This window comes from Salvelinus namaycush, unplaced genomic scaffold, assembly GCF_016432855.1.
Source record: "Salvelinus namaycush isolate Seneca unplaced genomic scaffold, SaNama_1.0 Scaffold701, whole genome shotgun sequence".
Lineage (NCBI taxonomy): Eukaryota > Metazoa > Chordata > Actinopteri > Salmoniformes > Salmonidae > Salvelinus > Salvelinus namaycush.
The window spans coordinates 3046-30000 of record NW_024061422.1 but is presented as its reverse complement, the minus strand read 5'-3'; the positions used below and the strand labels follow the sequence as shown (position 1 = coordinate 30000).

General features: G+C 45.3%; 1 protein-coding gene across 1 annotated transcript; it reads left to right on the top strand.

Moving 5' to 3' along the window:
• The first annotated feature begins 65 nt into the window (after positions 1 to 65).
• Positions 66 to 20738, top strand: ikbke (inhibitor of nuclear factor kappa B kinase subunit epsilon). The gene is made up of 21 exons (XM_038987348.1): positions 66 to 236; positions 3455 to 3581; positions 7890 to 8027; positions 8164 to 8293; positions 8394 to 8575; positions 8784 to 8944; positions 9148 to 9258; positions 12530 to 12709; positions 12823 to 13019; positions 15489 to 15547; positions 15714 to 15805; positions 15894 to 15995; positions 16339 to 16396; positions 16525 to 16637; positions 16769 to 16845; positions 17022 to 17061; positions 17137 to 17238; positions 17730 to 17826; positions 18475 to 18569; positions 18659 to 18730; positions 20425 to 20738. The coding sequence occupies exons 2-21, from the start codon at positions 3480 to 3482 to the stop codon at positions 20486 to 20488; spliced, it is 2172 nt and encodes a 723-aa protein (XP_038843276.1). The 5' UTR covers positions 66 to 236; positions 3455 to 3479; the 3' UTR covers positions 20489 to 20738.
• Positions 20739 to 26955: the final 6217 nt, after the last annotated feature.

Sequence of the window (26955 nt, the reverse complement as noted above, 5' to 3'; positions counted from 1 at the left end):
AGAGCTTAACTGTAAAGTAAACTGGTGCACAACTCGGAAGTTACAGCACTGAACCGAAACTTGAATAGAATGCGCAGACTGTAGTTGCATTTCCGCCAAAATCTTCAAGGTTTACCCGGTTCAGTGACGAAGAATAGGTGAGGTTGCCATCTGTTTTGTCGGGAAACTTCAGCGAAATGTAGCAGATTGTGGATGCAAAGAGTTCAAATTTGTCCCTGTGACGAAAAACGAGACAGGTAGGCTACCTTTTATTCAAGACATCGAACCTTGAACTTCAGTTTTGGCAAGTTTGTCAATGTTCCCCTATCCGTTTTTAAACACACATTGTCTTTAGTATTGTGTAGAAACTCTTATATTTTTATAACTAAGCCCTGTCACAAAGCCCAGGGAGTGTACCTCACAACACCTAACTGGTCTCAGCTGTTCAGGTTATTACAGTGTATATCTTCGTTTTCAACAGATGTGTATCAACATTGATAGGCCCTACCATAGACCGTATGATTAGGGACAGTGGAATGTATCTACAGGTAGTGTCACGTTCTGACCTTTATTTCCTTTGTTTTATCTTTATTTAGTAGGGTCAGGGCGTGAGTTGGGGTGGGTTGTCTATGTGTGTTTTTCTATGTTGGGGTTTTTGTGTTCGGCCTGGTATGGTTCTCAATCAGAGGCAGCTGTCAATCGTTGTCCCTGATTGAGAATCATACTTAGGCATACTTAGGGTTTCACGTTTGGTTTGTGGGTGTTTGTTTCCTGTGTCAGTGTTTGTGCCACACGGGACTGTTACGGTTAGTTCTTTTGTTATTTTGTATTGTATCTTGTTTTCGTGGATATTAAAATCATGGAAACTTACCACTGCATATTGGTCCTCCGATCCTTCTCGCCTCTCCTCGTCCGAAGAGGAGGAAGAGATAGACTGCTGTTACAGGTAGCCTGTAATCTATTCACTTCACATTTTGGGAACTTGAACAACAAAAACATTCTCTGTTTTTTAGTGGGTGGATCAGCTTTAGTATTGCAGATAGATTATTGCTTCCTTCAATGTAATTGTCTGCATTTCCAATCCCCCATATGTTTTTGGGTTAAATATATCTATCTATCTATATACATACATAAACATACCGATATATATACACACACACACATCTACATAGGTGTACAGAGGCCCATTATCAGTAACCATCAGTCCTGTGTTCCAATGGCACGTTTTGTTAGCTAATCCAAGTTTATCATTTTCAAAGGCTAATTGGCCATTAGTCAACCATTAGTACACTACCGTACAAACTTTTGAACGGTAGTATACATACATACATACATACATACATACATACATACATACATATACAGTTGAAGTCTGAAGTTTACATACACCTTAGCCAAATACATTTAAACTCAGTTTCACAATTCCTGACATTTAATCCTAGTAAACATTCCCTATCTTAGGTCAGTTAGGAACAGCACTTTATTTTAAGAATGTGAAATGCTAGAATAATAGTAGAGAGAATGATTTATTTAAGCTTTTATTTTTTTCATCACATTCCCAGTTGGTCTGAAGTTTACATACACTCAATTAGTATTTGGTAGCATTGACTTTAAAATTGTTGAACTTGGGTCAAACATTTCAGGTAGCCTTCCACAAGCTTCCCACAATAAGTTGGGTGAATTTTGGCCCATTCCTCCTGACAGAGCTGGTGTAACTGAGTCAGGTTTGTAGGCCTCCTTGCTCGCACACGCTTTTTCAGTTCTGCCCACAAATGTTCTATAGGATTGAGGTCAGGGCTTTGTGATGGCCCCTCCAATACCTTGACTTTGTTGTCCTTAAGCCATTTTGCCACAACTTTGGAAGTATTCTTGGGGTCATTGTCCATTTGGAAGACGCCTTTGCGACCAAGCTTTAACTTCCTGACTGATGTCTTGAGATGTTGCTTCAGTATATCCACATAATTTTCTTTCCTCATGACGCCATCTATTTTGTGAAGTGCACCAGCCCTCCTGCAGCAAAGCACCCCCACAACATGATGCTGCCTTCCCACGTGCTTCACGGTTGGGATGGTGTTCTTCGGCTTGCAAGCCTCCCCCTTTTTCCTCCAAACATGACGATGGTCATTATGGCCAAACAGTTCTATTTTTGTTTCATCAGACCAGAGGACATTTCTCAAAAGTACGATCTTTGTCCCCATTTGCAGTTGCAAACCGTAGTCTGGCTTTTTTATGGCAGTTTTGGAGCAGTGGCTTCTTCCTTGCAGAGCGGCCTTTCAGGTTATGTCGGTATAGGACTCGTTTTTACTGTGGATATAGATACATTTGTACCGGTTTCCTCCAGCATCTTCACAAGGTCCTTTGCTGTTGTTCTGGGATTGATTTGCACTTTTCGCACCAAGGTACGTTCATTTCTAGGAGACAGAACGCGTATCCTTCCTGAGCGGTATGACAGCTGCGTGGTCCCATGGTGTTTATACTTGCGTACTATTGTTTGTACAGATGAATGTGGTACCTTGAGGCATTTGGAAATTGCTCCCAAGGATGAACCTGACTTGTGGAGGTCTACAATTGTATTTTTCTGGGGTCTTGACTGATTTCTATTGATGTTCCCATGATGTCAAGCAAAGAGGCACTGAGTTTGAAGGTAGGCCTTGAAATACATCCACAGGTACACCTCCAATTGTCTCAAATTATGTCAATTAGCCTATCAGAAGCTTCTAAAGCCATGACATAATTTTCTGGAATTTTCCAAGCTGGTTAAAGGCACAGTCAACTTAGCGTATGTAAACTTCTAACCCACTGGAATTGTGATACTGTGAATTATAAGTGAAATAATCTGTCTGTAAACAATTGTTGGAAAAATTACTTGTGCCATGCACACAGTAGATGTCCTAACCGACTTGCCAAAACTATAGTTTGTTAACAAGAAATTTGTGGAGTGGTTGAACGAGTTTTAATGACTCCAACCTAAGTGTATGTAAACTTCTGACTTCAACTGTATATACATATACATCTACACACTTTATTTGAATATACCTTACTGTATTATTTCCCAAATCCTACCACCCCTCCCCCAACTGGAGTAAACAAATAAACAATAACACTTAGGCTTCTGCTTCCAGCTTATACATACTGTACACGTTCTATAGGCACAAGCTATTTTACAATAGTTGTGTATTGTTTGTTTTTAGTCCTGGCTTTCTGATGGCCATCAGTTTGATTTCTATTTGCCATATATTTGTATCTGTGCTATTTCACAAAAGTTCTGAATCTATATTTGAGCTATAACTTGAACTTCTTCCCCCTTGTTGTTTACCTTTCTGACCAGAGAGAAGTCCACATTACCTCTGACTTTATATGAACCCCACCCCTTGACTCTCCATTCCACACCAACATCCTGTGAATAGTTTTCATTCTGAATAGAAGTTGTGTTTCAGTTATTGACTCATAGCCTTCTGTATATTCCCTACTGCAGACAATCAGACTTCTCCAGGCTGTAAATGACAGAGAAGATGACTGCGAGCACAGCCAACTACCTGTGGTCTTTGGGAGATGTGCTTGGTCAGGGGGCCACAGCCAGCGTCTACAAGGCCCGCAACAAGGTAGGACTCTAAACTCACCTTTACAAAAAAAAAGATTGTCGTGTGCTAGGTGCAGTGGCAACGCTTCATTCAGGGCAGTTGTGGTCGAGCTGTTTAGCAAAAAAAATTCAATAATCATAATTGGGTTAATAAAGCCACATACAATCAATTTTTTGCTTTCTTGAGTAAGGCAGCTCCAAAATGCAGGTGTTTCAACCTAGCTCAGTGCTTTCTGTGGTGGTGGGGCAACCAGCGGAAAATACAGAGCTTAGGGGTTGGTAACGTTCTCTAGTTGTGCCGTGATTGGCTCAGTGTTCTGACACTCATGGGAACACTACGTCACCGGAAAATATATGGGTAGAGCTTGAAAATTCAAGCCCCTTGGGTGCTGCCATAGACTTACATTAAAAGTGCCCATCCAGGGCCTCCCGAGTGGCTCAGTGGTCTAAGGCACTGCATCACAGTGTTAAATCAAATCAAATTTTTTATTTGTCACATACACATGGTTAGCAGATGTTAATGCGAGTGTAGCGAAATGCTTGTGCTTCTAGTTCCGACCATGCATTAATATCTAACAAGTAATCTAACAATTTCACAACAACTACCTTATGTAACCGATGTGAAATGGCTAGCTAGTTAGCGGTGGTGCGCGCTAATAGCGTTTCAATCGGTGACATCACTCGCTCTGAGACCTGAAGTAGTTGTTCCCCTTGCTCTGCAAGGGCCGCGGCTTTTGTGGCGCGATGGGTAACGATGCTTTGTGGGTGTCGGTTGTTGATATGTGCAGAGGGTCCCTGGTTCGAGCCCAGGTAGGGGCGAGGAGAGGGACGGAAGTTATACTGTTACACTTATACACACAAGTGTAAAGGAATGAATAAGAATATGTACATAAAGATTAATGAATGAGCTAAGGCCGAACGGCATAGGCAAGATGCAGTAGATGGTATAGAGTACAGTATATACATGAGATGAGTAATGTAGGGTATGTAAACATTATATAAAGTGGCATTGTTTAAAGTGGCTAGTGATACATTTATTACATACATTTTTCATTATCAAAGTCGCTAGAGATGAGTCAGTTTGTTGGCAGCAGCCACTCAATGTTAGTGACAATCTGATGGCCTTGACATAGAAGCTGTTTTTCAGTCTCTCGGTCCCCGCTTTGATGCACTCTAGTAGCTGTGCCACTAGAGATTCTAGATTCGAGTCCAGGCTCTATCGCAGCCGGCCGCAACCGGGAAATCCATGGGGCGGCGCACAATTGGCCCAGCGTCGTCCGGGTTAGGGGAGGATTTGGCCGGAAGGGATGCCCTTGTTCCATCACACACTAGCAACTCCTGTGGCGGGCCGGGCGCAGTGCACGCTGACACGGTCGCCAGGTGTACGCTGTTTCCTCTGACACATTGGTGCGGCTGGCTTCCGGGTTAAGTGGGCATTGTGTCAAGAAGCAGTGCGGCTTGGTTGGGTTGTTTTTCGGAGGACGCATGGCTCTCAACCTCCGTACGGGAATTGCAGCGATGAGAGAAGACTGTAACTACCAATTGAATACCACGAAATTGGGGAGAAAAAGGGGTAAATAAATAAAAAATAAAAGAAGTGCCCATCCAAGAATGCTCAAGATCATTGGCTACAGATAAAATTACGTTATATATATATATATACGGTAGCTTTGATTGGACTGATCATGTCAACACCATACTTTCACAATCTCTGAGAAATTATAGATAAAACTAATCTGTGCTCATCGGCCATTGGACATAAACATTACATAAGTTGGAAATCGCAAATTCAACAATGAGGCGCCGCTGCAGCCCCGGGTTTGATCCCAGGCTGTGTCACAGCCGGCAGTAGCCAGGAGAACCATGAGGCGGTGCACAATTGGCCCAGCGTCGTCCAGGTTAGGGGAGGGTTTGGCCGGAATGTCCTTGTTTCATCATGCTCTTGCGACACCTTGTGGCGCCTGCAAGCTGACTTCGGTCATTAGTTCGACAGTGTTTCTTCCGAGACATTGGTGCGGCTGGCTTCTGGGTTAAGCGAGCAGTGTGTCAAGAAGCAGTGTGGCTCTCGACCTTCGCCTGAGTCCGTAGCGGAGTTGCAGTGATGAGACAAGATCGTAACTACCAATTGGATATCATGAAAAAGGGGGTAATACAATAGGCCAGAATATTTTTAATACATTGGCCATGCTGTTAATCCGCATTCAAAACAAATGGAAACTCGGAACTGGGATATCTCAGACTTCGTTGAGTTCAAGACTACTGGGAACTCAGATAAAACTAGTTCTGACTGGGAAAATACGGAAAATAATTTTGAACGGTCATCCAACTTGGAATTCTTTCTAGAGCCCACAAGAAGGACCGCCGCACCACCTTCCTGTTCAAGTGAACACAGCACACCAAAGTGAGTCAAAAAATGTATTGTGTGCTGCTGCATAAATTATGTAATATGCCAGGGAGATATGTATACTGTAGCCAAGAAAGTAATACTAAGTGTATGTTGTGTAGTAAGCTGTTAGTAGCCCATGTGCCTCGACCTAATAATTTCGTCCCTTTCCTCCCTCGTAATTTAGCCTACTGTTCTGACTTGGTGGTGCACATGTAGCCTATAGCCTGTTTTAGAGAAATGTCATTGAATATTGTAAGAGCTTTCATTGTCTGCGTATATGCCCCTTTATTTATCCTACAGTTCTGACTTAGTGTACAGGGATAATACTGTAAGAACGGCCCATGTTCTGAATTCTGTCGCTGTACATTTCAGAAGTGCTGAACAAATAGTTATATTGACTAAGTCCGTCCTAACTCGCTCATTCATGTCTTAATCTAAAATATGGATTGCCTCTTATCCGCTCGTTGTCCCCTTATGTCATAGTTTGTACATCTCAATTGTCAGTAGAAACCACATTTGTTTATTAAGCAAGTCAGCCATATCAGCTGTTTTTTTAAAGGCAGTAAATGAGGCTGAATGAACTGTTTCGCTGCCAGACAAGGCTCTGCTGATAGCCAGGTGTAACAGTGGTAAAGATTCACTCCATGTTGCTGAAAGGAAAGCTCAGCTGTCAGGCCAGCTTTATGTAGGCCATCACAGTTTGTGGGCACCGTTTGTCGCCGTTATAGTGTAATTAATGTATTGTTTAGTGTTGTGTAGTGGCTTTGCTGGCATGCATATAAAAACCTTTTTTTTTTTTTTACCAAGACTTACATGCTAAAATCGCCACTGGCTAAGTGCCAAAGTGATGCTCAGAGCCACATCGGACACAGACAGTTGGTTCCCAGGGTCAACATTGAGAATCACTGAACCTGATATACGCTGTTGGGGTTCGTTCCTTGTTCCTTGTCAATCATTGGCTCATTGGTGAAATTAGCATTCAGACAATATCTTTAAGTAAATCAATCATTCATTTATTAATGCAATTGCAGACAGAAGTTGACAACAGGAACATAGCACGCATGTTTCAGAGTAAGTTCTGCAAAATATGAAAGGGTCCCAGTTGTTTTATTATGCTTGCAGTCAATCCATAGTGATGTCACCCGCCAATGTCATTACCTTCTACTCATGAGACCAAGCCCATGCCTACACAGCTATACAAACAAGAGTTTCAGTGTTACCTAAAGGCTCAGCAGTAAATGTCCACTCCCCTAATTGATTTATAGTGTAATGTCTGACTAGTCTCTTATCTCTTTCACTCCCCTGCAGAGTTCTGTGTCTCTGCATCTCTTTTATCTTTGACACATCTCTCAGACTGTTTTTATAAGAAGCAGAGACTAAAAAGTACTGTGGAACAATTTTAAACTTTATAATGTATATATATATATATTGTTAACCTGTAGTCTAGGACCCTATAAATGTAAGGGGGGAGGGGTCTTATAACCCCTTCTATTAATACAACATAAGCATAATCAATTATTATAATACATCAAACATTCGGTACAGCCCCTATCATGACCCCAAGGTGAACCCAACAACGCCATATACCATTATACGCGTCAGCATCTCCCCACAGACTACATTGTTACGTACATTAGCATACACCCACACACACCATTTCAGTACATCAAAGAAAAATCTAACTAGATCAAAAACTTCAGAGTGAATGAGATGTCATCCGCATCTAAACTTTGAGGTGTAGGCTACTCCTTACACGAAACATATCTTCACTGTGATAACCTAGCATGTCTATCATGGAGCCCAATGGTAACACTGTACACTTATGACAACTACATAGCAATGTCATATGACAAAAAAGATAGCTATAACTTTTTAAAACTGACTTTGTGTATGTGTGGGTTTTGTGTGTGTGTGTGTGTGTTTTGCGTGTGTGTCCGTGTGTAGAGGACAGGGGAGCAGGTTGCGGTGAAGGTGTTTAACCATTTGAGCTACAGCCGTCCGTATGAGGTTCAGATGAGAGAGTTTGAAATGCTCAGGAGACTCGACCACAAAACCATCGTCAAGCTCTTCTCTGTGGAGGAGGTGAGGAGGGGACGAGTTAAGAACAGGAGAGGGGATGATGAGTGAGGAGAAGACTTATATTAGTCTGTATTAGTCTGCCGTTTCAACTCTCCCTTGTATTTATGTATTAACTCTCTCTGTCTCTCTTTCTCTCTAGCTGAGCAATAAACAAAAGGTGTTGGTGATGGAGTATTGTTCAGGAGGCAGTCTGCTCAGTCTGCTGGAAGAGCCAGAGAACGCCTTCGGTCTGCCCGAGACAGAGTTCCTCATAGTACTACAGTGTGTGGGTGTGTGAGGAGGGGTAGAGAGGTTAGGGGCCTGGGGATAAGGGGAGAAGTTAGTCATCGTCCCCCCAAGTTAATGGACCATTCCTCCTATTTCTTCTAGTGCAAGGGATGAACCATCTGCGTGAGAACGGGGTGGTGCACCGGGACATTAAGCCTGGGAACATCATGCGTCAGGTGGGAGAGGACGGAAGGTCCGTTTATAAGCTAACAGACTTCGGAGCGGCCAGAGAACTAGAGGATGATGAGAAGTTCGTCTCCATCTATGGAACAGAGGAATACCTGGTGAGAGAGAGAGAGGGAGAGGAGAGGAGTAGAGAGGAAAGGTAGTGGAGGAGAGAAGACAAGGAGGGTATGGAGAGAAGAGGGGAGGGGAGATTGAATGTTTTCTGGGATGTATGAGCCTGCAGTGTTTCATGTGCCTCAGTAGATAACATAAGTTAGGGCAGGCTATGGTGTGTTATTGAGCTTGTGTGTGTGTGTGTGTGTGTAGCACCCAGACATGTATGAGCGTGCAGTACTGCGTAAGCCTCAGCACAAGGCCTATGGTGTGAGTGTTGACCTGTGGAGTATTGGAGTGACGTTTTACCACGCTGCCACCGGTTCTTTGCCCTTCACACCCTACGGAGGACCCCGCAGGAACAAACCCACCATGTAAGTCTCTGTGTGGTGTGTTTCAGAGATTCAACAGTGAGTGTGCATGTAATTACTATGTTGAAATTGTCTAATAATTGCTATTTTATTTCTTTGGGATTAGTCTAAACAAACACAACAACAGCTGAAATAGGAGTGTAAAATAAAGAGCTAGCGTCTTCTCCTCTCTCTGCTCCCCCTCTTCCCCTGTCTGTGACGTGCAGGTATAAGATCACCAAAGAGAAGCCAGTAGGGGCCATTGCCGGAGTTCAGAAGGTCAACGACGGACCTATAGAGTGGAGCTACCACCTACCAAACAACTGCCTGCTCTCAAAGTCAGTACCTTTGATGTATTAGGATTCTCATTAGCCAACGCCAATGGAGACAGCTAGTCTTACTGGGGTCCGACATATTACAGACAAAACACTTTACAATTTACAAACATTTAAAAACATGAACATGTAGTGTGTGTGTATTTGAGGGGCGGCAGGTAGCCTAGTGGTAAGAGCATTGGGCCAGTAACCGAAAGGTTGCTGGATCGAATCCCCAAGCTGACAAGATAAAAATCAGTCGTTCTGCCCCTGAGCAAGGCAGTTAACCCACTGTTCCCTGGATGCCGAAGGCGTGGATGTCGATTAAGGCAGCCTCCCGCACCTCTCTGATTCAGAGGTTGTGTTAAATGCGGAAGACACATTTCAGTTGAATGGATTCAGTTGGACAACTGAACCCCTTCCCCTTATTTGTATTTATTATGGATCCCCATTAGCTGCTGCCAAGGCAAAATTAAGCCAGTTTATACCATTTTTAAAACATTACAATACATTCACAACATATTTTCACAACACGTTAAGTGTGTGCCCTCAGACCCCTACTCTACTACCACATATCTACAACACAAAATCCATGTTTACGTGTGTAAAGCAGTGGGTGTAAACTTGCTCCATTTCCACATTATTCATTACAAGATTTAGTTGAGGTTTAGTGTTTAGTGAATGATTTGTCCCAAATACAATGCTTTTAGTTTTTTAAATATTTAGGACTAACTTATTCCTTGCCACCCACTCTGAAACTACTGTAGCTCTTTAAGTGTTGCAGTCATTTCAGACGCTGTAGTAGCTGACGTGTATAGTGTTGAGTCATCCGCATACATTTGAAGTAGGAAGTTTACATACACTTAGGTTGGAGTCATTAACTCGTTTTTCAACCATTCCACAAATTTCTTGTTAACAAACTATAGTTTTGGCAAGTCGGTTAGGACATCTACTTTGTGCATGACACAAGTAATTTTTCCAACAATTGTTTACACACAGATTATTTCACTTATAATACACTGTGTCACAATTCCAGTGGGTCAGAAGTTTACATACACTAAGTTGACTGTGCCTTTAAACAGCTTGGAAAATTCCAGAAAATGATGTCATGGCTTTAGAAGCTTCTGATAGGCTAATTGACATCATTTGAGACAATTGGAGGTGTACCTGTGGATGTATTTCAAGGCCTACCTTCAAACTCAGTGCCTCTTTGCTTGACATCATGGGAAAATCTATAGAAATCAGCCAAGACCTCAGAAAAACAATTGTAGACCTCCACAAGTCTGGTTCATCCTTGGGAGCAATTTCCAAACACTTGAAGGTACCACGTTCATCTGTACAAATAATAGTACGAAAGTATAAATGGGACCATGGGACCACGCAGCCATCCTACCTCTCAGGAAGGAGACGCGTTGTGTCTCACAGAGATGAACGTACTTTGGTGCGAAAGTGCAAATCAATCCCAGAATAACAGCAAAAGACCTTGTGAAGATGCTGGAGGAAACAGAAAAAAAAGTATCTATATCCACAGTAAAACGAGTCCAATATCGACATAACCTGAAAGGTCGCTCAGCAAGGAAGAAGCCACTGCTCCAAAACCGCCATAAAAAAGCCAGACTATGTTTTGCAACTGCACATGGGGACAAAGATCATACTTTTTTGAGAAATGTCCTCTGGTCTGATGAAACAAAAATATAACTTTTTGGCCATAGTGACCATCGTCATGTTTGGAGGAAAAGGGGGGAGGCTTGCAAGCCGAAGAACACCATCCCAAATGTGAAGCACGGGGGTGGCAGCATCATGTTGTGGGGTGCTTTGCTGCAGGAGGACTGGTGCACTTCACAAAATAGATGGCGTCATGAGGAAAGAAAATTATGTGGATATACTGAAGCAACATCTCAAGACATCAGTCAGGAAGTTAAAGCTTGGTCACAAATGGGTCTTCCAAATGGACAATGACCCCAAGCATACTTCCAAAGTTGTGGCAAAATGGCTAAAGGACAACAAAGTCAAGGTATTGGAGGGGCCATCACAAAGCCCTGACCTCAAACCTATAGAAAATTTGTGGGCAGAACTGAAAAAGCGTATGCGAGCAAGGAGGCCTACAAACCTGACTCGGTTACACCAACTCTGTCAGGAGGAATGGGCCAAAATTTAAAATAGCCTTGTGGAAGGCTACCTGAAACATTTGACCCAAGGTAAACAATTTAAAGGCAATGCTACCAAATACTTATTGAGTGTATGTAAACTTCTGACCCACTGGGAATGTGATGAAAGAAATAAAAGCTGAAATAAATCATTCTCTCAACTATTATTCTGACAGTTCACATTTTTAAAATAAAGTGGTGATCCTAGCTGACCTAAGACAGGTATTTTCTACTAAGATTAAATGTCAGGAATTGTGAAAAACTCAGTTTAAATGTTTTTGGCTAAGTAGTATGTAAACTTTCGACTTCAACTGTACATAGACACACTGGCTTTTCTCAAAGCCAGTGGCATGTCATTAGTAGAGATTGAAAAAAGTAAGGGCCCTAGACAGCTGCCCTGGGGAATTCCTGATTCTACCTGGATTATGTTGGAGAAGCTCCATTTAAAGAACACCCTCTGTGTTCTGTTAGACAGTTAACTCTTTATCCACAATATAGCAGGGAGTGTAAAGCCATAAGACATACGTTTTTCAAGCAGCAGACTATGATTGATAATGTCCAAAGCCGCACTAAAGTCTAACAAAACAGCCCCCATCAATTTCTCTCAGCCAATCATCAGTAATTTGTGTAAGTGCTGTGCTTGTTAAATGTCCTTCCCTTTAAGTGTGCTGAAAGTCTGTCAGTTTGTTTACTGTAAAATAGCATGTGCATCTATCAGCTACACATACATGTCAGTACCTACACACAACATGTAGGTCACATGGGGAAGAGGCATGGTGCTGTGAGGTGTTGCTTTATTTGTTTTTTGAAACCAGGTTTGCTGTTCACTTGCGCTATATAAGATGGAAGGGAGTTCCATGTACTCATGGCTCTGTATAACAGTTTTATAGTGTTTCTTTGAATTTGTTCTGGACCTGGGGACTGTGAAAGGACCCCTGGTGGCATGTCTGGTGGGGTAAGTGTGTGTGTCAGTACTGTGTGTAAGTTGACTATGCAAACAGTTTGGAATTTCCAACACATTGTTTCTTATAAAAACAAGAAGTCAGTCTTTCCTCAACTCTCAGCCAAGAGAGACTTGTCATAGCGCCTTTAATGAGTGTATCTGAAGTTGCAGTATAACTCTCTCTCTCTCACTCTCTTTTGTATAGGGGTCTGAGGGATCAGCTAGTCCCAGTGTTAGCTGGGATACTGGAGGCAGACCAGGAGAAGTGTTGGGCATTTGACCAGTTCTTTTCTGCCACCACAGAGATACTACAGAGAGTCTCAGTCTATCTGTTCTCCCTGCAACAGGCCACAGCTCACCGCTTATACATTCACCACTACAACACGTGAGTCAAACACATACACACACAAACTTGCCGGTATATACTCACACACACACCTGTGTTGACCTACACCCACCTTGCCCCCTCCCCCCCACCTCTCCCGTCTCGCTCACCAGGGCGGCCATCTTCTGTGAGGAAGTGGCGTCTCAGACGGGGGTGGGGCTGGAGCAACAGCACTTCCTGTTCCTGGGTCATGACCTTTCCCTGGAGGGCTCTATGAAGGTGGTCAACTTCCCCTCCACCTCGCCCTCCCAGCCGCTACTTCTGCTTAGCCGCACTCCAGAGACGCACGCTGGCCTCCCCTTCAGAGAACGTAAGACACACACACATAAACATTAAGAACACCTGCTCTTTCCATGACGTAGACCGACCAGGTGAATCCAGGTGAAAGCTATGATCCCTTGTTGATGTCATTGTTAAATCCACTTCAATCAGTGTAGATGAAGGGGAGCAGACAGGTTAAAGAAGGATTTTTAAGCCTTGAGACAATTGAGACATGGATTGTGTATGTGTGCCATTCAGAGAGTGAATAGTCAAGACAAAATATTTAAGTACCTTTGAAATCAAATCAAATTTTATTGGTCACATACACGTGTTTAGCAGATGTTATTGCGGGTGTAGTGAAATGCTTGTGCTTTTAGTTCCGACAGTGCAGCAATATCTAACAAGTAATATCTAACAATTGCACAACAAATACCTAATACACACAAATCTAAGTAAAGGAATGGAATTAAGAATGTATAAATATATGGACGAGTAATGTCAGAGCGGCGTAGACTGAGAAACAGTAGAATAGTATAGAATACAGTATATACATATGAGATGAGTAATGCAAGATATGTAAACATTATTAAAGTGGCATTATTAAAGTGACTAGTGTTCCATTTATTAAAGTGACCAATGATTTCAAGTCTGTAGGTAGGCAGCAGCCTCACTGTGTTAGTGATGACTGTTTAACAGTCTGATGGCCTTGAGATAGAAGCTGTTTTTCAGTCTCTCGGTCCCAGCTTTGATGCACCTGTACTGACCTCGCCTTCTGGATGATAGCGGGGTGAACAGGCAGTGGCTCGGGTGGTTGTTGTCCTTGATGATCTTTTTATCTACAGGAGGGGGCTGAGTATGCACCCTTGTGGGGCCCCAGTGTTGAGGATCAGCGAAGTGGAGATGTTGTTTCCTACCTTCACCACCTGGGGGACGGCCCGTCAGGAAGTCCAGGACTCAATTGCACAGGGCGGGGTTCAAACCCAGAGCCTTGAGCTTAATGATGAGCTTGGATGGTACTATGGTGTTGAATGCTGAGTTATAGTCAATGAACAGCATTCGTACATAGGTATTCCTCTTGTCCAGATGGGTTAGGGCAGTGTGATGGTGGTTGCATCGTCTGTGGACCTATTGAGGCGGTAAGCAAACTGAAGTGGGTCTAGGGTATCAGGTAGGGTGGAGGTGATATGATCCTTGACTAGTCTCTCAAAGCACTTCATGATGACAGAAGTGGTGGCTACGGGGCGATAGTCATTTAGTTCAGTTACCTTCGCTTTCTTGAGAACAGGAACAATGGTGGCCCTCTTGAAGCATGTGGGGACAGCAGACGGGGATAGGGAGAGATTGAATATGTCCGTAAACACCTTGCGAGGGTTAACACGTTTAAATGTCTTACTCACATTGGCCACGGAGAAGGAGAGCCCACAGTCCTTGGTAGCGGGCCGCATCGGTGGCACTGTGTTATCCTCAAAGTGGGCAAAGAGCGTGTTAAGCTTTCTGGGAGCAAGGTGTCGGTGTCCGCGACGTTGCTGGTTTTCCTTTTGTAGTCCATGATTGTCTGTAGACCCTGTGACATACGTCTGGTGTCTGAGCCGTTGAATTGGGACTCCACTTTGTCTCTATACTGACATTTTGCCTGTCTGATTGCCTTACGGAGGGAATGACCGCTCTGTTTGTATTCTACCATATTCCCAGTCACCTTGCCATGGTTAAATGCGGTGGTTCGCACTTTCAGTTTAGCGCGAATGCTGCCATCTAGCCACGGTTTCTGGTTAGGTTAGGTTTTAATAGTCACAGTGGGTACAACATCTCCTATACACTTCCTGATAAACTCAGTCACCGTCTCGTTGTACACGTCAATATTATTCTCCGAAGCTACCCGGAACATATCCCAGTCCGCGTGATCAAAACAATCTTGAAGCGTGGATTCCTTGAATAGTCCTTAGCACGGGAAGGGGGGAAAATTGGAGTCGTGGTCATATTTGTCGAAAGGAGGGCGGGGGAGGGCCTTGTATGCATCCCGGAAGTTGGAGTAGTAATGGTCAAGTGTTTTTCTGGCGCGAGTGCTACAGTCGCTATGCTGATAGGATTTAGGAAGCCTTTTCCTCAAATTTGTTTTGTTGAAGTTCCCAGCTACAATAAATGTGGCCTCAAGATATGTGGTTTCCAGTTTGCATAAAGTCCAGTGAAGTTCCTTGAGGGCCGTCGTGGTATTGGCTTGAGGGGGGATAAACATGGCTGTGACAATAACCAAAGATAATTATCTTGGGAGATAATACGGTCGGCATTTGATTGTGAGGTATTCTAGTTCGGGTGAACAAAAGAACTTGAGTTTCTGTATGTTATTACAATTACATGGGGTATGGTAGCATCCCTGTGGAACGCTTTTGGCACCTTGTAGACTATTCCCCAACGAATTGAGGCTGTTCTGAAGCTGTCCTTAATGTTATGTACACTCAATGTCAATGGGTATTGTTATTGATTAATAAACTATAAATGATGTGTGTTTTGTCCTCTGTAGCTGAGATGCCCAACATCCCATCCCGGTTTGACGTTGTGGCAGACTACTCTTTCTCCAAGGTAAGTTAGTCATGACATGGGATCCAGCACTGTGTGACCAACTGGAAGAGACAGTTAAAACTCTCAGCTGAATGGTCTGTTGATGGTTGTGTTTTTCTATTGAGTGAATCAGTCTCTTTAGTCACCCCCCTCTTTTCTCCCCTCTCTCCCATTCTCCTCTGTCTAGTTGATAGTAGGAGTGGTCTATCAGTACCTGAGGATAGTGCGTTCCTTGCACACACACAGAGAACTGTTCTTACATGGATACTACAGCTACATGTGAGACCCACACACACACCGTGAGAACAAACCAGCATCATCCCATCGATCTGCCATGACCCATGCTCTCCCCTCTCTGTCTACCCAGGGAGAAGGTGGGTAGGGAGTGTGGTGACTCGCTGCTCAGTATCAGCATGGTCAACATGAGACTGCACTCCTGCCTCAGTTCTGAGCACAGACTACACACACTGTGAGTGACCGACAAGACCACATACACACACTCACATACAAAACACTTACAATCTCAGTCATTGTCACATTGTGAGCAGTGAATACCTAAACCAGTTGTATCTTTACTTTAATTCACCTCTCACCCTCCCTCCTGTCTTCCTCACCTCTCACCCTCCCTCACTCCTCTCATCATCTCCTCTCACCCTCCCTCCCTCCTCTCATCCTCTGATCCTCTCACCCTCCCTCACTCCTGTCTTCCTCCCCTCTCACCCTCCCTCCTCTCCTCCTCTCACCCTCCCTCCCTCCTCTCATCCTCTCACCCTCCCTCCCTCCTGTCATCCTCTCATCCTCTCGTCTTGCAGAGGACAGTTCCCCCTGCAAGCCCCAGAGTCCACTGACGACAGCAAGAAGCTGCGACTGGTGAGAGACATGCCGTTGAAACTGACTGGGGAAGGGTGTTGGGTGGGAGGGAGGATCCTTGACACTGGCTGTGGCTGTCTCTCTTGAGGTTTGGGCTGGTGTTGTTTGTCCTTGTTCTCTCCATGTAGATCAGGGAGAACCTGCCAGTGTACGCCGGAGGGATCCGGGAATTCCAGACCCGTCTAGAACACATGCATGTAGAACTGGCCAAACACTCTGAGAATCTGTCTGAGGACAACAGGTGAGACTTTCTTCATCATGTTTATGCCTGTTCCGTCCTTATTCACATCTCTACAAGGGCTCGGGCCAAGGGGTTGCAGAGTTGGGGTTAAAATGGCATCTGGTGTGAACTCTGACCCCTCACCTCTACAGCATCCAGAAGATGGAGGTCCTCCTGGAGAAGATCATGGCCATCCACCAACAGTACCGCAAGGACCGACTGACTGGAAGTGTGTGTCTCTGTCTCTGTCTCTGTCTCTGTCTCTGTCTCTGTCTCTCTCTCTGTCTCTCTGTCTGTCTGTCTGTCTGTCTGTCTGTCTGTCTGTCTGTCTGTCTGTCTGTCTGTCTAACGTGTGCCTCCTGTGTTTGGAGTGTTTAATAAATGTCTCCCTTGTGATTGTTCTAGAGCTTGCCTACAATGATGAGCAGATACACAAGTTTGAGAAGTGAGTATGTCAGCATTGTTTCTGAGGAAAATGTGGTGTTTGTGTGTATCATATCCTGCTCTCTCTCTCTGCTAGGCTCCACCTGTCATCCCATATAAAGCGTGTGAAGGTTCTGTTTAGAGAGGAATGTCTACAGAAGTATCGAGACCTGCTGGCCTCAGCATCGACCTGGAGCAGGTTAGACACACACACACACCTTTTAGTGATATCAACTCGCTCCTCACGCTGTTGTGTTGTCAGTGTTCTTCATGTGTGTGTTGTCAGTGTTCTTTATGTGTGTGTTGTCAGTGTTCTTTATGTGTGTGTTGTCAGTGTTCTTTATGTGTGTGTTGTCAGTGTTCTTTGTGTGTGTTGTCAGTGTTCTTTATGTGTGTGTTGTCAGTGTTCTTTATGTGTGTGTTGTCAGTGTTCTTTATGTGTGTGTTGTCAGTGTTCTTTATGTGTGTGTTGTCAGTGTTCTTTATGTGTGTGTTGTCAGTGTTCTTTATGTGTGTGTTGTCAGTGTTCTTTATGTGTGTGTTGTCAGTGTTCTTTATGTGTGTGTTGTCAGTGTTCTTTATGTGTGTGTTGTCAGTGTTCTTTATGTGTGTGTTGTCAGTGTTCTTTATGTGTGTGTTGTCAGTGTTCTTTATTTCTGTGGTCAGTGTTCTTTATTTCTGTGTTGTCAGTGTTCTCCGTGAGATGCAGTGCAGGCTGTCAGACTTTGGCATTTTCTCCCGAGGGCTGATGGGGGACCTGGAGACGTGTGAGGAGCGCCAGAACAAGGTTTTCCTTGAACTACAACAATTGTTTAATAATAAATAAATACAAATATTAAAACAATATATTGATATAGAGAAATATAATAACTATATAATAATTAATAACTGACTGTTGTCACGCCCTGACCATAGTTTGCTTTGTATGTTTTATGTTTTGGTTGGTCAGGGTGTGATCTGTGTGGGCATTCTATGTTGTATGTCTGGTTTGTATATTTCTATGTGTTTGGCCTGATATGGTTCTCAATCAGAGACAGGTGTTTAGCGTTGTCTCTGATTGGGAACCATATTTTGGTAGTCTGTTTTGTATTGTGGGTGGTGGGTTATTGTCTATGTCATGTTAGCACAGTGTTTATATTAGGAGGTTAACAGTCACGTTCGTCTTATTGGTTTTGTTGTTTTTGTTTAAGTGTTCTTCATTAAATATAGAAGAATGTATTCAAACCACGCTGCGCTTTGGTCCTCCTCTTCCACATTATGACGATCGTGACAACTGTAATAATTGTTTAACAATAATATATTTTTTATTAAAACAAGATATTGATTGAGAGGGAAAAAATGGTTATCCTTTAACCTCTAATCTCTAGCATCATCCCTACACCAATAAGCAGCTTTAAAGATAACACTGACCATTGTCCTGCTGTGCTCTCCTCAGTTCCTGGACAGAGTCCTGCTCAGAGTCCAGCCAGGACAGACAGGCCCAGGGGGTCAGGAGGCCACACCCAGGGACAAGGACCACATGGTCCTCAGGTGTGTGTGTGTGTGTGAGAGATGTGTGTGAGAGATGTGCCTGGCTGCATGTGTGTGTAAACCCCTGTGTTTAATCGGTGTGTGTCCAGGATGCAACAGCTAAAGGAGGAGATGGAGATAGTGGTGAGAGAGTTGCAATCCAACAACAACATCATTGAGAGGTCAGTGGCCTTACCCTCCTAACCTTAGCCCATAACCCTAACCTCCTAACCTTAGCCCATAACCCTAACCTCCTAACCTTAGCCCATAACCCTAACCTCCTAACCTTAGCCCATAACCCTAACCTCCTAACCTTAGCCCATAACCCTAACCTCCTAACCTTAGCCCATAGCCCTAACCTCCTAACCTTAGCCCATAACCCTAACCTTAGCCCATAACCCTAACCTCCTAACCTTAGCCCATAACCTCTAACCTTAGCCCATAACCTCTAACCTTAGCCCCTAACCTTAGCCCATAACCCTAACCTCCTAACCTTAGCCCATAACCCTAACCTCCTAACCTTAGCCCCTAACCTCTAACCTTAGCCCATAACCCTAACCTCCTAACCTTAGCCCATAACCCTAACCTCCTAACCTTAGCCCATAACCCTAGCCTTAGCCCCTAACCTTAGCCCATAACCTTAACCTCCTAACCTTAGCCCATAACCCTAACCTCCTAACCTTAGTTCCTAACCTTAACCTCCTAACCTTAGTTCCTAACCTTAACCTCCTAACCTTAGCCCATAACCCTAACCTCCTAATCTTAGTTCCTAACCTTAACCTCCTAACCTTAGCCCATAACTCTAACCTCCTAACCTTAACCTCTAACCTCCTAACCTTAGTCCCTAATCTTAACCTCTAACCTCCTAACCTTAGCCCCTAACTTTAACTCCTAACCTTAGCCCCTAACCTTAACCTCCTAACCTTAACCCCTAACCCTAACGTTAACTTCTAACCTTAGTCCTTAACCTCCTAACCTCTAACCCCTAACCTTAACCTCTAACCTCCTAATTTTAGCCCTTAACCTCTAACCTCCTAACCTTAGCTCCTAACCTTAGCTCCTAACCTTAACCTCCTAACTTTAACCTCCTAATCTTAACCTCTAATCTCCTAACCTTAGCCCCTAACCTTAACCTCCTAACCTTAGCCCCTAACCTTAACCTCTAACCTCCTAATTTTAGCCCCTAACCTTAACCTCTAACCTCCTAATTTTAGCCCCTAACCTTAACCTCTAACCTCCTAACCTTAGCCCCTAACCTTAACCTCTAACCTTAGCCCTTAACCTTAGCCCTTAACCTTAGCCCTTAACCTCTAACCTCCTAACCTTAGCCCCTAACCCTAACCTCCTAGCCTTAACTTCTAACCTTAGCCCTTAACCCTAACCTCCTAACCTTAGCCCCTAACCTTCTAACCTTAACCTCCTAACCTTAACCTCCTAACCTTAACCTCTAACCTCCTAACTTTAGCCCCTAACCTCCTAATCTTAACCTCCTGACCTTAACCTTAGCCCCTAACCTCCTAACCTTAGCCCCTAACCTTAGCCCTGAACCTTAACCTCCTAACCTCTAGTCTCCTAACCTTAACCTCTAACCTCTGACCTTCTGCCCCTAACCCTAACCTCCTAACCTTAGCCCCTAACCTCCGAACCTTAATCTCTAACCTCCTAACCTTAACCTCTAACCTCCTAACTTTCTCAAGTGTTTCATCTGAAGGACAAACTGTAGCATTGACTATGTCCCAAAATATGTCTCAAATGGCAACCTATTCCCAATATAGTGCACTACTTTTGACCAGGGCCCAACATGGTGAACTATAAAGGGAATAGGGTGTCCTTATGGGACAAGCTTTATTAAGACCTGAATCTTTCTCTTCTGCAGTCTGGGAGCTGTTACCTCTGCAACCATGCTGGAGCCTGATCTACCCAGTCCCATCGGACTGTGACCAGACAACCCCACACACACACACACACACACACTCACAGACGGACGGACGGACGGACAGACAGATGAACAGGCAGATGAACGGACAGACAGACAGATGAACAGACAGACAGACAGAAGAGAGAGGGGTAGATAGATTCCCTCATCTACCCAGTGCCCCTGCTGAAATGGGTCAAACGGAAGCTCAGGACCAAAGCCAATATGGTGTCATTAGTATGTGTGTACCATGATTAAACCCATAAATGAACCACTGGACGTGTGGAATCATAATGCGATTTAAACATTTGTTTATGTTGATATGATTGCCCGGCTACAAAGTCACAAGGGAGAACATACAGTGGGTGACATCAGCTGCCTTCAGACATGAAACATGAGGAAATTACATATAGAGAAAACATTCGCAGAGCACACACATATGATAGCCAATTGATTAGCTATTTAGCAGTCTTGTTTAGAAGTCTTATGGCTTGGGGGTAGAAGTTGCCGCTTGCCATGTGGTAGAGAGAGGCTGGAGTCTTTGACCATTTTTGGGGCCTTCCTCTGACACGGCCTGGTATAGAGGACCTGGATGGCAGGGAGCTCGGCCCCAGTGATGTATTGGCCATACGTACATATACCCTACCAAGCGGTGATGCAATCAGTCAAGATGCTCTCGATAACTTTTTGAGGATTTGAAGGCCCATGACAAATCTTTTCAGCCTCCCGACTTCACTGTGCAATTACTGAATATCTACAACGGCTCAATTTGACTCAGTGCCAACTGGTTTGAGAATGACCGATGAAGAGTAAGACTGACAAACAGGAGGTTTTCCTGAGTAAACAAGAAACAATTAAACTCATCGCAATGTAAACTAAATACACTTTCATAATGTGAAAGTGAAAGGTATTTGTGTATGAGCCTTATGTGTGCGTGGTTGGGTGTTTGTGAGAGGGGTGTTCTGTAAACCGTTGGGGGAATTTGTCTCGTGGGGAACAAGCTCACTGCGTCATGTGGTTTCTTATAAAACAGATGATGTATTGTGACATGGAAATTTTATACTTTTCCTAATCGTAACACAGCAGGCTAAATGGTTTGCATTTGTACTTCTTCATAAGCTATGTACGTGGATGGATTCACTGTCTATCCCCATGTTTATAGGTTCAATGTACTGTAGGCTAATGGCAACAGAACAAGTTCAGAAGTTCATGGATTTTTGTCTTTGGGCTCAGTCACCAACAAATGATTCCATAATAATGGTTGGAAAGAATGGTGAAAAACATGTCTATGTCATCCTCATCTGTAGCAGTAGTAGTAGCCTATAGTAGGCCCATATCAAATTGTATTTAGTGTAAACCTTACTGTTAAATGTTTACGTACAAGCCCTTAACCAACAATACAGTTGAAGAAATAGAGTTAAGAAAATATTTACTATATAAACTAAAGTAAAAAGTAAGACAAGAAAATGACATAACAATAATGAGGCTACATCCAGGGGGTACCGGTTAGTCAAGGTCATTTGTAAAGTGACTATGCATAGATAATAAACAGCGTAGCAGCAGAGTAAAAAAACAAAGGGGGGGTCAATTTAATAATCCGGTTGCCATTTTATTAATTGTTCAGCAGTTTTATGGCTTTGGGGTAGAAGCTGTTAAGCAATCTTTTGGTCCTAGACTTGGCGCCTGAAGGGGAAAAGGTGTTCGCGCCCTCTTCACAACTGTCTCGGTGTGTTTGGACCATGATAGTTTATTGGTGATGTGGACACAAAGGAACTTGAAACTCACGACCCGCTCCACTTCAGCCCCTGTAGTCCACAATCATCTCCTTTGTCTTGCTCACATTGAGGAAGAGGTTGTTGTCCTGGCACCACACTGCCAGGTCTCTGACCTCCCTATAGGCTCTCATCGTTGTCGGTGATCAGGTCTACCACTTGTGTCGTCAGCAAACTTAATAATGGTGTTGGAGTCGTGTTTGGCCACGCAGTCGTGGGTGAAAAGAGAGTACGGGGGGGGGACTAAGCACGCACCCCTGAGGAGCCCCAGTGTTGAGGATCAGCGTGGCAGATGTGTTGCCTACCCTTACCACCTGGGGGGCGGCCCGTCAGGAAGTCTAGGATCCAGTTGCAGAGGGAGGTGTTTAATCCCAGGGTCCTTAGTTTATTGATGAGCTTTGAGGGCACTATGGTGTTGAACACTGAGCTGTAGTCAAAGCATTCTCACATAGGTGTTCCTTTTGTCCAGGTGGGAAAGGGCAGTGTGGAGTGCGATTGAGATTGTGTCATCTGTGGATCTGTTGGGGCAGTATGCGAATTGGAGTGGGTCTAGGGTTTCCAGCATGATGATGTTGATGTGAGCCATGACCAGCCTTTCAAAGCACTTCATGGCTATAAATAGTGTAGTAGTAGGCTACTGTAATAGTAGTATAAATAATAATAGTACTGTAGTAGTAGTATTAGTAGAAGTAACCAAGTAGTAGTTTAATCCCTGGTTAGTCTACACTCATGTAAAATCACTGAATAATCCCTGGATTAAGCACACTGCCGCTTTAAGAGTGCTCGTCCCCCTGTGGCATTTAAACGCTTTCAGAGTCGTCGTTGCAGATGTGTCACACTTCATGCCTGGCTCGCGCTTCAATTTAGTTTACATTCACCGCACACGCACCGATACACACACATTATTAGGGCATTGTATTAGCAGCAGGGCAATGGCTTCAGTGAGCGTGGTAGGACCAAGACCGCATCGTCCAGCTCCAGACCAGGAGTTTTTCTTTAAGGAAATAACGGCCACCGGGAAGAAGAAAATAACGTTACCGAGGAAATACTCCCTGGAGAATATGGTGACCAGGAAGATATCGGTGAAGCGGGAGTGCGGTTCGGTGTCGGTCTTATCAGCAGTCACATCAACCCCGCTAAACCCGTCCCTGACCCCGGCACACCAAAGAGCAGCAGCCGAGGTAGGAGGGGGGAATCCCGGGGTGAGTAGTGGGGCTCAGCCGGGGCTGGTGCCACGTAGCTTGGACAGAGAACGCGACAGCAGCAGGCCTGATTGTGGGCACACCGAGAGAGACACGACAGCGGCGAGGGAGGACACTGGTCAAAGCGAACGGAGGGCAAGCGGCAATGGCTATGCCGATGACGGAGAGAGTCCACTGAAGACCGTCACAAATGTTCGGTCAAGCACATCGGCCAACGAACAGATAGCAGATGCCAAGTGTGACAGATCAAGCGCGCCCACAAACGGACACACTGGCGCACACTCACATCGGGACCGACCAGTCAGGATGCGCGCATCCCACAGCCTCCCTGGTGAGACCACCGGGCCGGGTACCAAAGGGGACACCGGGGGGCCACCGATGGAGCGGTTGACACAGGGAAGGACAGGGGTCGTTAAACTCGCGCGCACAGAACCACACCGGAAGGAGGCCTGGTCAATATTTACCTCCCAAGAGCAGGAGGACCCGCGCGTGCGGGCGGAGACAGGAGAGGGCCACCTGTTCTGGACCAGAACAGTTACTCAGGACTGGTGCGACGTTTGTAACCAGCCAATCAACGCCCAGCATGCGCTCAAGTGTAAAAGTAAGTAGTAGGCTAAACCATGACAGTAGAGGACACATCCGTTTCCAGTTCTTCAGGAGGAAGGTGTAACTGTTGCTTTACTACAATATAATAGAGATGGTTTGTGCTCGATTGCTTTTCTTTCACTTGGTGTGATATGGGATGATAGTGCAGAATTGCTTTGAGGGATGTGCTGTGACATAGTTTGGAGCTGAGGCTTGGATATTGACCTCATACCAAGGTGGATACTGTTGGCTGTTGTTGCGTCTGGCTTAAATGTGAAGCGCACTATCAGGCCAGGACTAGACTAGCAATATACTCTTCAGAGAGAGAGAGAGTGAGAGAGCGTGACTTTGCCAAGCATTCAGAGCTGCAGCCAGCAACCTCCTATGGAAACCTCATTATCTTGTCCTCCCAGACTCGTCTCTCTGTCCCCCTATACTCCTCCAGCCTCCCCTGCCCCGCCTCCCAATGTTTCAGTGTCACAGCATGATTTGCAAGCACAGCTTCAGGCATTAGCCTACGCAGAGAGACAGGAATGAGAGAGAGAAGGACAAAGTTAGTTTAGGAAGTCTAGAGTTATGCTTGTGTTCATGGAATATTAAGCTAGTGCATGTTCAGTACTACCGTAGGTCATCTGCCATTGTCATATCTGTATGGGGGTATTTTGGTCCCAGTTATCTTCCCATGTGTGACTGCTCTGGAGGGTAAGGGAGTGGAATGTTTGTGTCTGTATGTGTTTTAACATGGCTCAGGTGTCATCTAGCCCACATTCAATCCTACTGGTTCTCTGTCACCACGGTTCTGTCACCACGGTTCTCTGTCACCAACTATTCTCTCTCACACACATCACACTACTTTCTTCGGTACACATAGCATATTTCTGCTCTACTTCCAGTGTTAACAACGCAACAACAGTGAATCAGGCTTTCATGGACTCCTCCACTCTCTGTCCTATGTAGGCTCTATGTCAGGGTGCTCAGAGAGAACTAAAGTGGGGAGGAGAAGAAGAGAGAGCAAGAAAATTGAAGAGAATGGTAGTGTAAGAGAGTGGAAAGAGAGGAATAAAGGAGAAGAGTTGTCGATGAGGAGAAAGGAAACAAAGGGGAGAGAGAGCACAGGGAGAGGGTGGAGTGAGAGGGCGCAGGGAGAGGGCGCCGGGAGAGGGCGCCGGGAGAGAGCGCAGGGAGAGGGCGCAGGGAGAGGGCGCAGGGAGAGGGCGGAGGGAGAGGGCGGAGGGAGAGGGCGGAGTGAGAGGGCGGAGTGAGAGGGCGGAGTGAGAGGGCGCAGGGAGAGGGCGCAGGGAGAGGGCGCAGGGAGAGGGCGCAGGGAGAGGGCGCAGGGAGAGGGCGCAGGGAGAGGGCGCAAGGAGAGGGCGCAAGGAGAGAGCACCGGGAGAGAGCGCAGGGAGATCGCGCAAGGAGATCGCGCAGGGAGAGGGCGCAGGGAGAGGGCGCAGGGAGAGGGCGCAAGGAGAGGGCGCCGGGAGAGGGCGCCGGGAGAGGGCGCCGGGAGAGGGCGCAAGGAGGGGGCGCAAGGAGGGGGCACCGGGAGACAGCACAGGGAGATGGTGGAGTGAGATGGCACAGGGAGAGGGCGCAGGGAGAGGGCGCAGGGAGAGAGCGCAGGGAGAGGGCGGAGTGAGAGGGCGGAGTGAGAGGGCGCCGGGAGAGGGCGCAGGGAGAGGGCGCAGGGAGAGGGCGCAAGGAGGGGGCGCAAGGAGGGGGCACCGGGAGACAGCACAGGGAGATGGTGGAGTGAGATGGCACAGGGAGAGGGCGCAGGGAGAGGGCGCAGGGAGAGAGCGCAGGGAGAGGGCGGAGTGAGAGGGCGGAGTGAGAGGGCGGAGGGAGAGGGCACAGGGAGAGGGCACAGGGAGAGGGCGGAGAGAGGGCAGAGAGATGATAGGTAAAGAGAGTCAAGGACAAAAAGGGAAGGATGGAAGACAGGAAAGAGAAGAGGATGGAGAGAGAAAGGGATGAGAGACTAATAGAGAGGGACAGTAGATGAGATGACCTCAGCCACCCGAGCCACTGCCTGTTCACCCCGCTACCATCTAGAAGGCGAAGACAGTACAGGTGCATCAAAGCTGGGACCGAGAGAGTGAAAAACAGCTTATATTTCCAGGCCATCAGACTCTTATAGTCACCACTAGCCAGCCTCCGCTTAGTACCCTGCCCTGAACTTAGTCACTCTTACTATCTGGCTACCATCCGGTACTCCACCTTGCACCTTATAATGGCGCTTAAGGGGATGGCTGACGTTTTACGTGCTCCCAACCAACTGTGCTATTTTGTTAGGTTTTTCGAGTTGTTTGTAACTTATTTTTTTACTTATTTAGTACATAATGTTGCTGCTACCGTCTCTTATGACCGAAAATTACTTCTGGACATCAGAACAGCGATTACTCACCTCAAACTGGAAGAATATTTTTTCATTAACGAGTCCGATGTGAAGGATATACTGCTTTCTTGGGAACAGGCCCAGATCCCCGTCATTTGCGTGAAGAAAAGACAGAAAAAAAACGGGGGCGGAGGTCGGGCTGAATTCTTAGGCGATTGAGTAAACTCCAACTGCCATCTCTTCTATTGGCCAAGGTGCAATCATTGGAAAATAAAATGGATGACCTACGATCAAGATTATACTACCAACGGGACATTAAAAACTGTAATATCTTATGTTTCACAGAGTCGTGGCTGAACGACGACACGAATAATATAGAGCTGGCGGGATTTTCCATGCACTGGCAGAACAGAGAAGCTACAGGGGCGGGGGTGTGTGTCTATTTGTCAATAACAGCTGGTGCGCGATGTCTAATATTAAAGAAGTCTCGAGGTATTGCTCGCCTGAGGTAGAGTACCTTATGATAAGCTGTAGACCACACTATCTACCAAGAGAGTTCTCATCTATATTTTTCATAGCCGTCTATTTACCACAA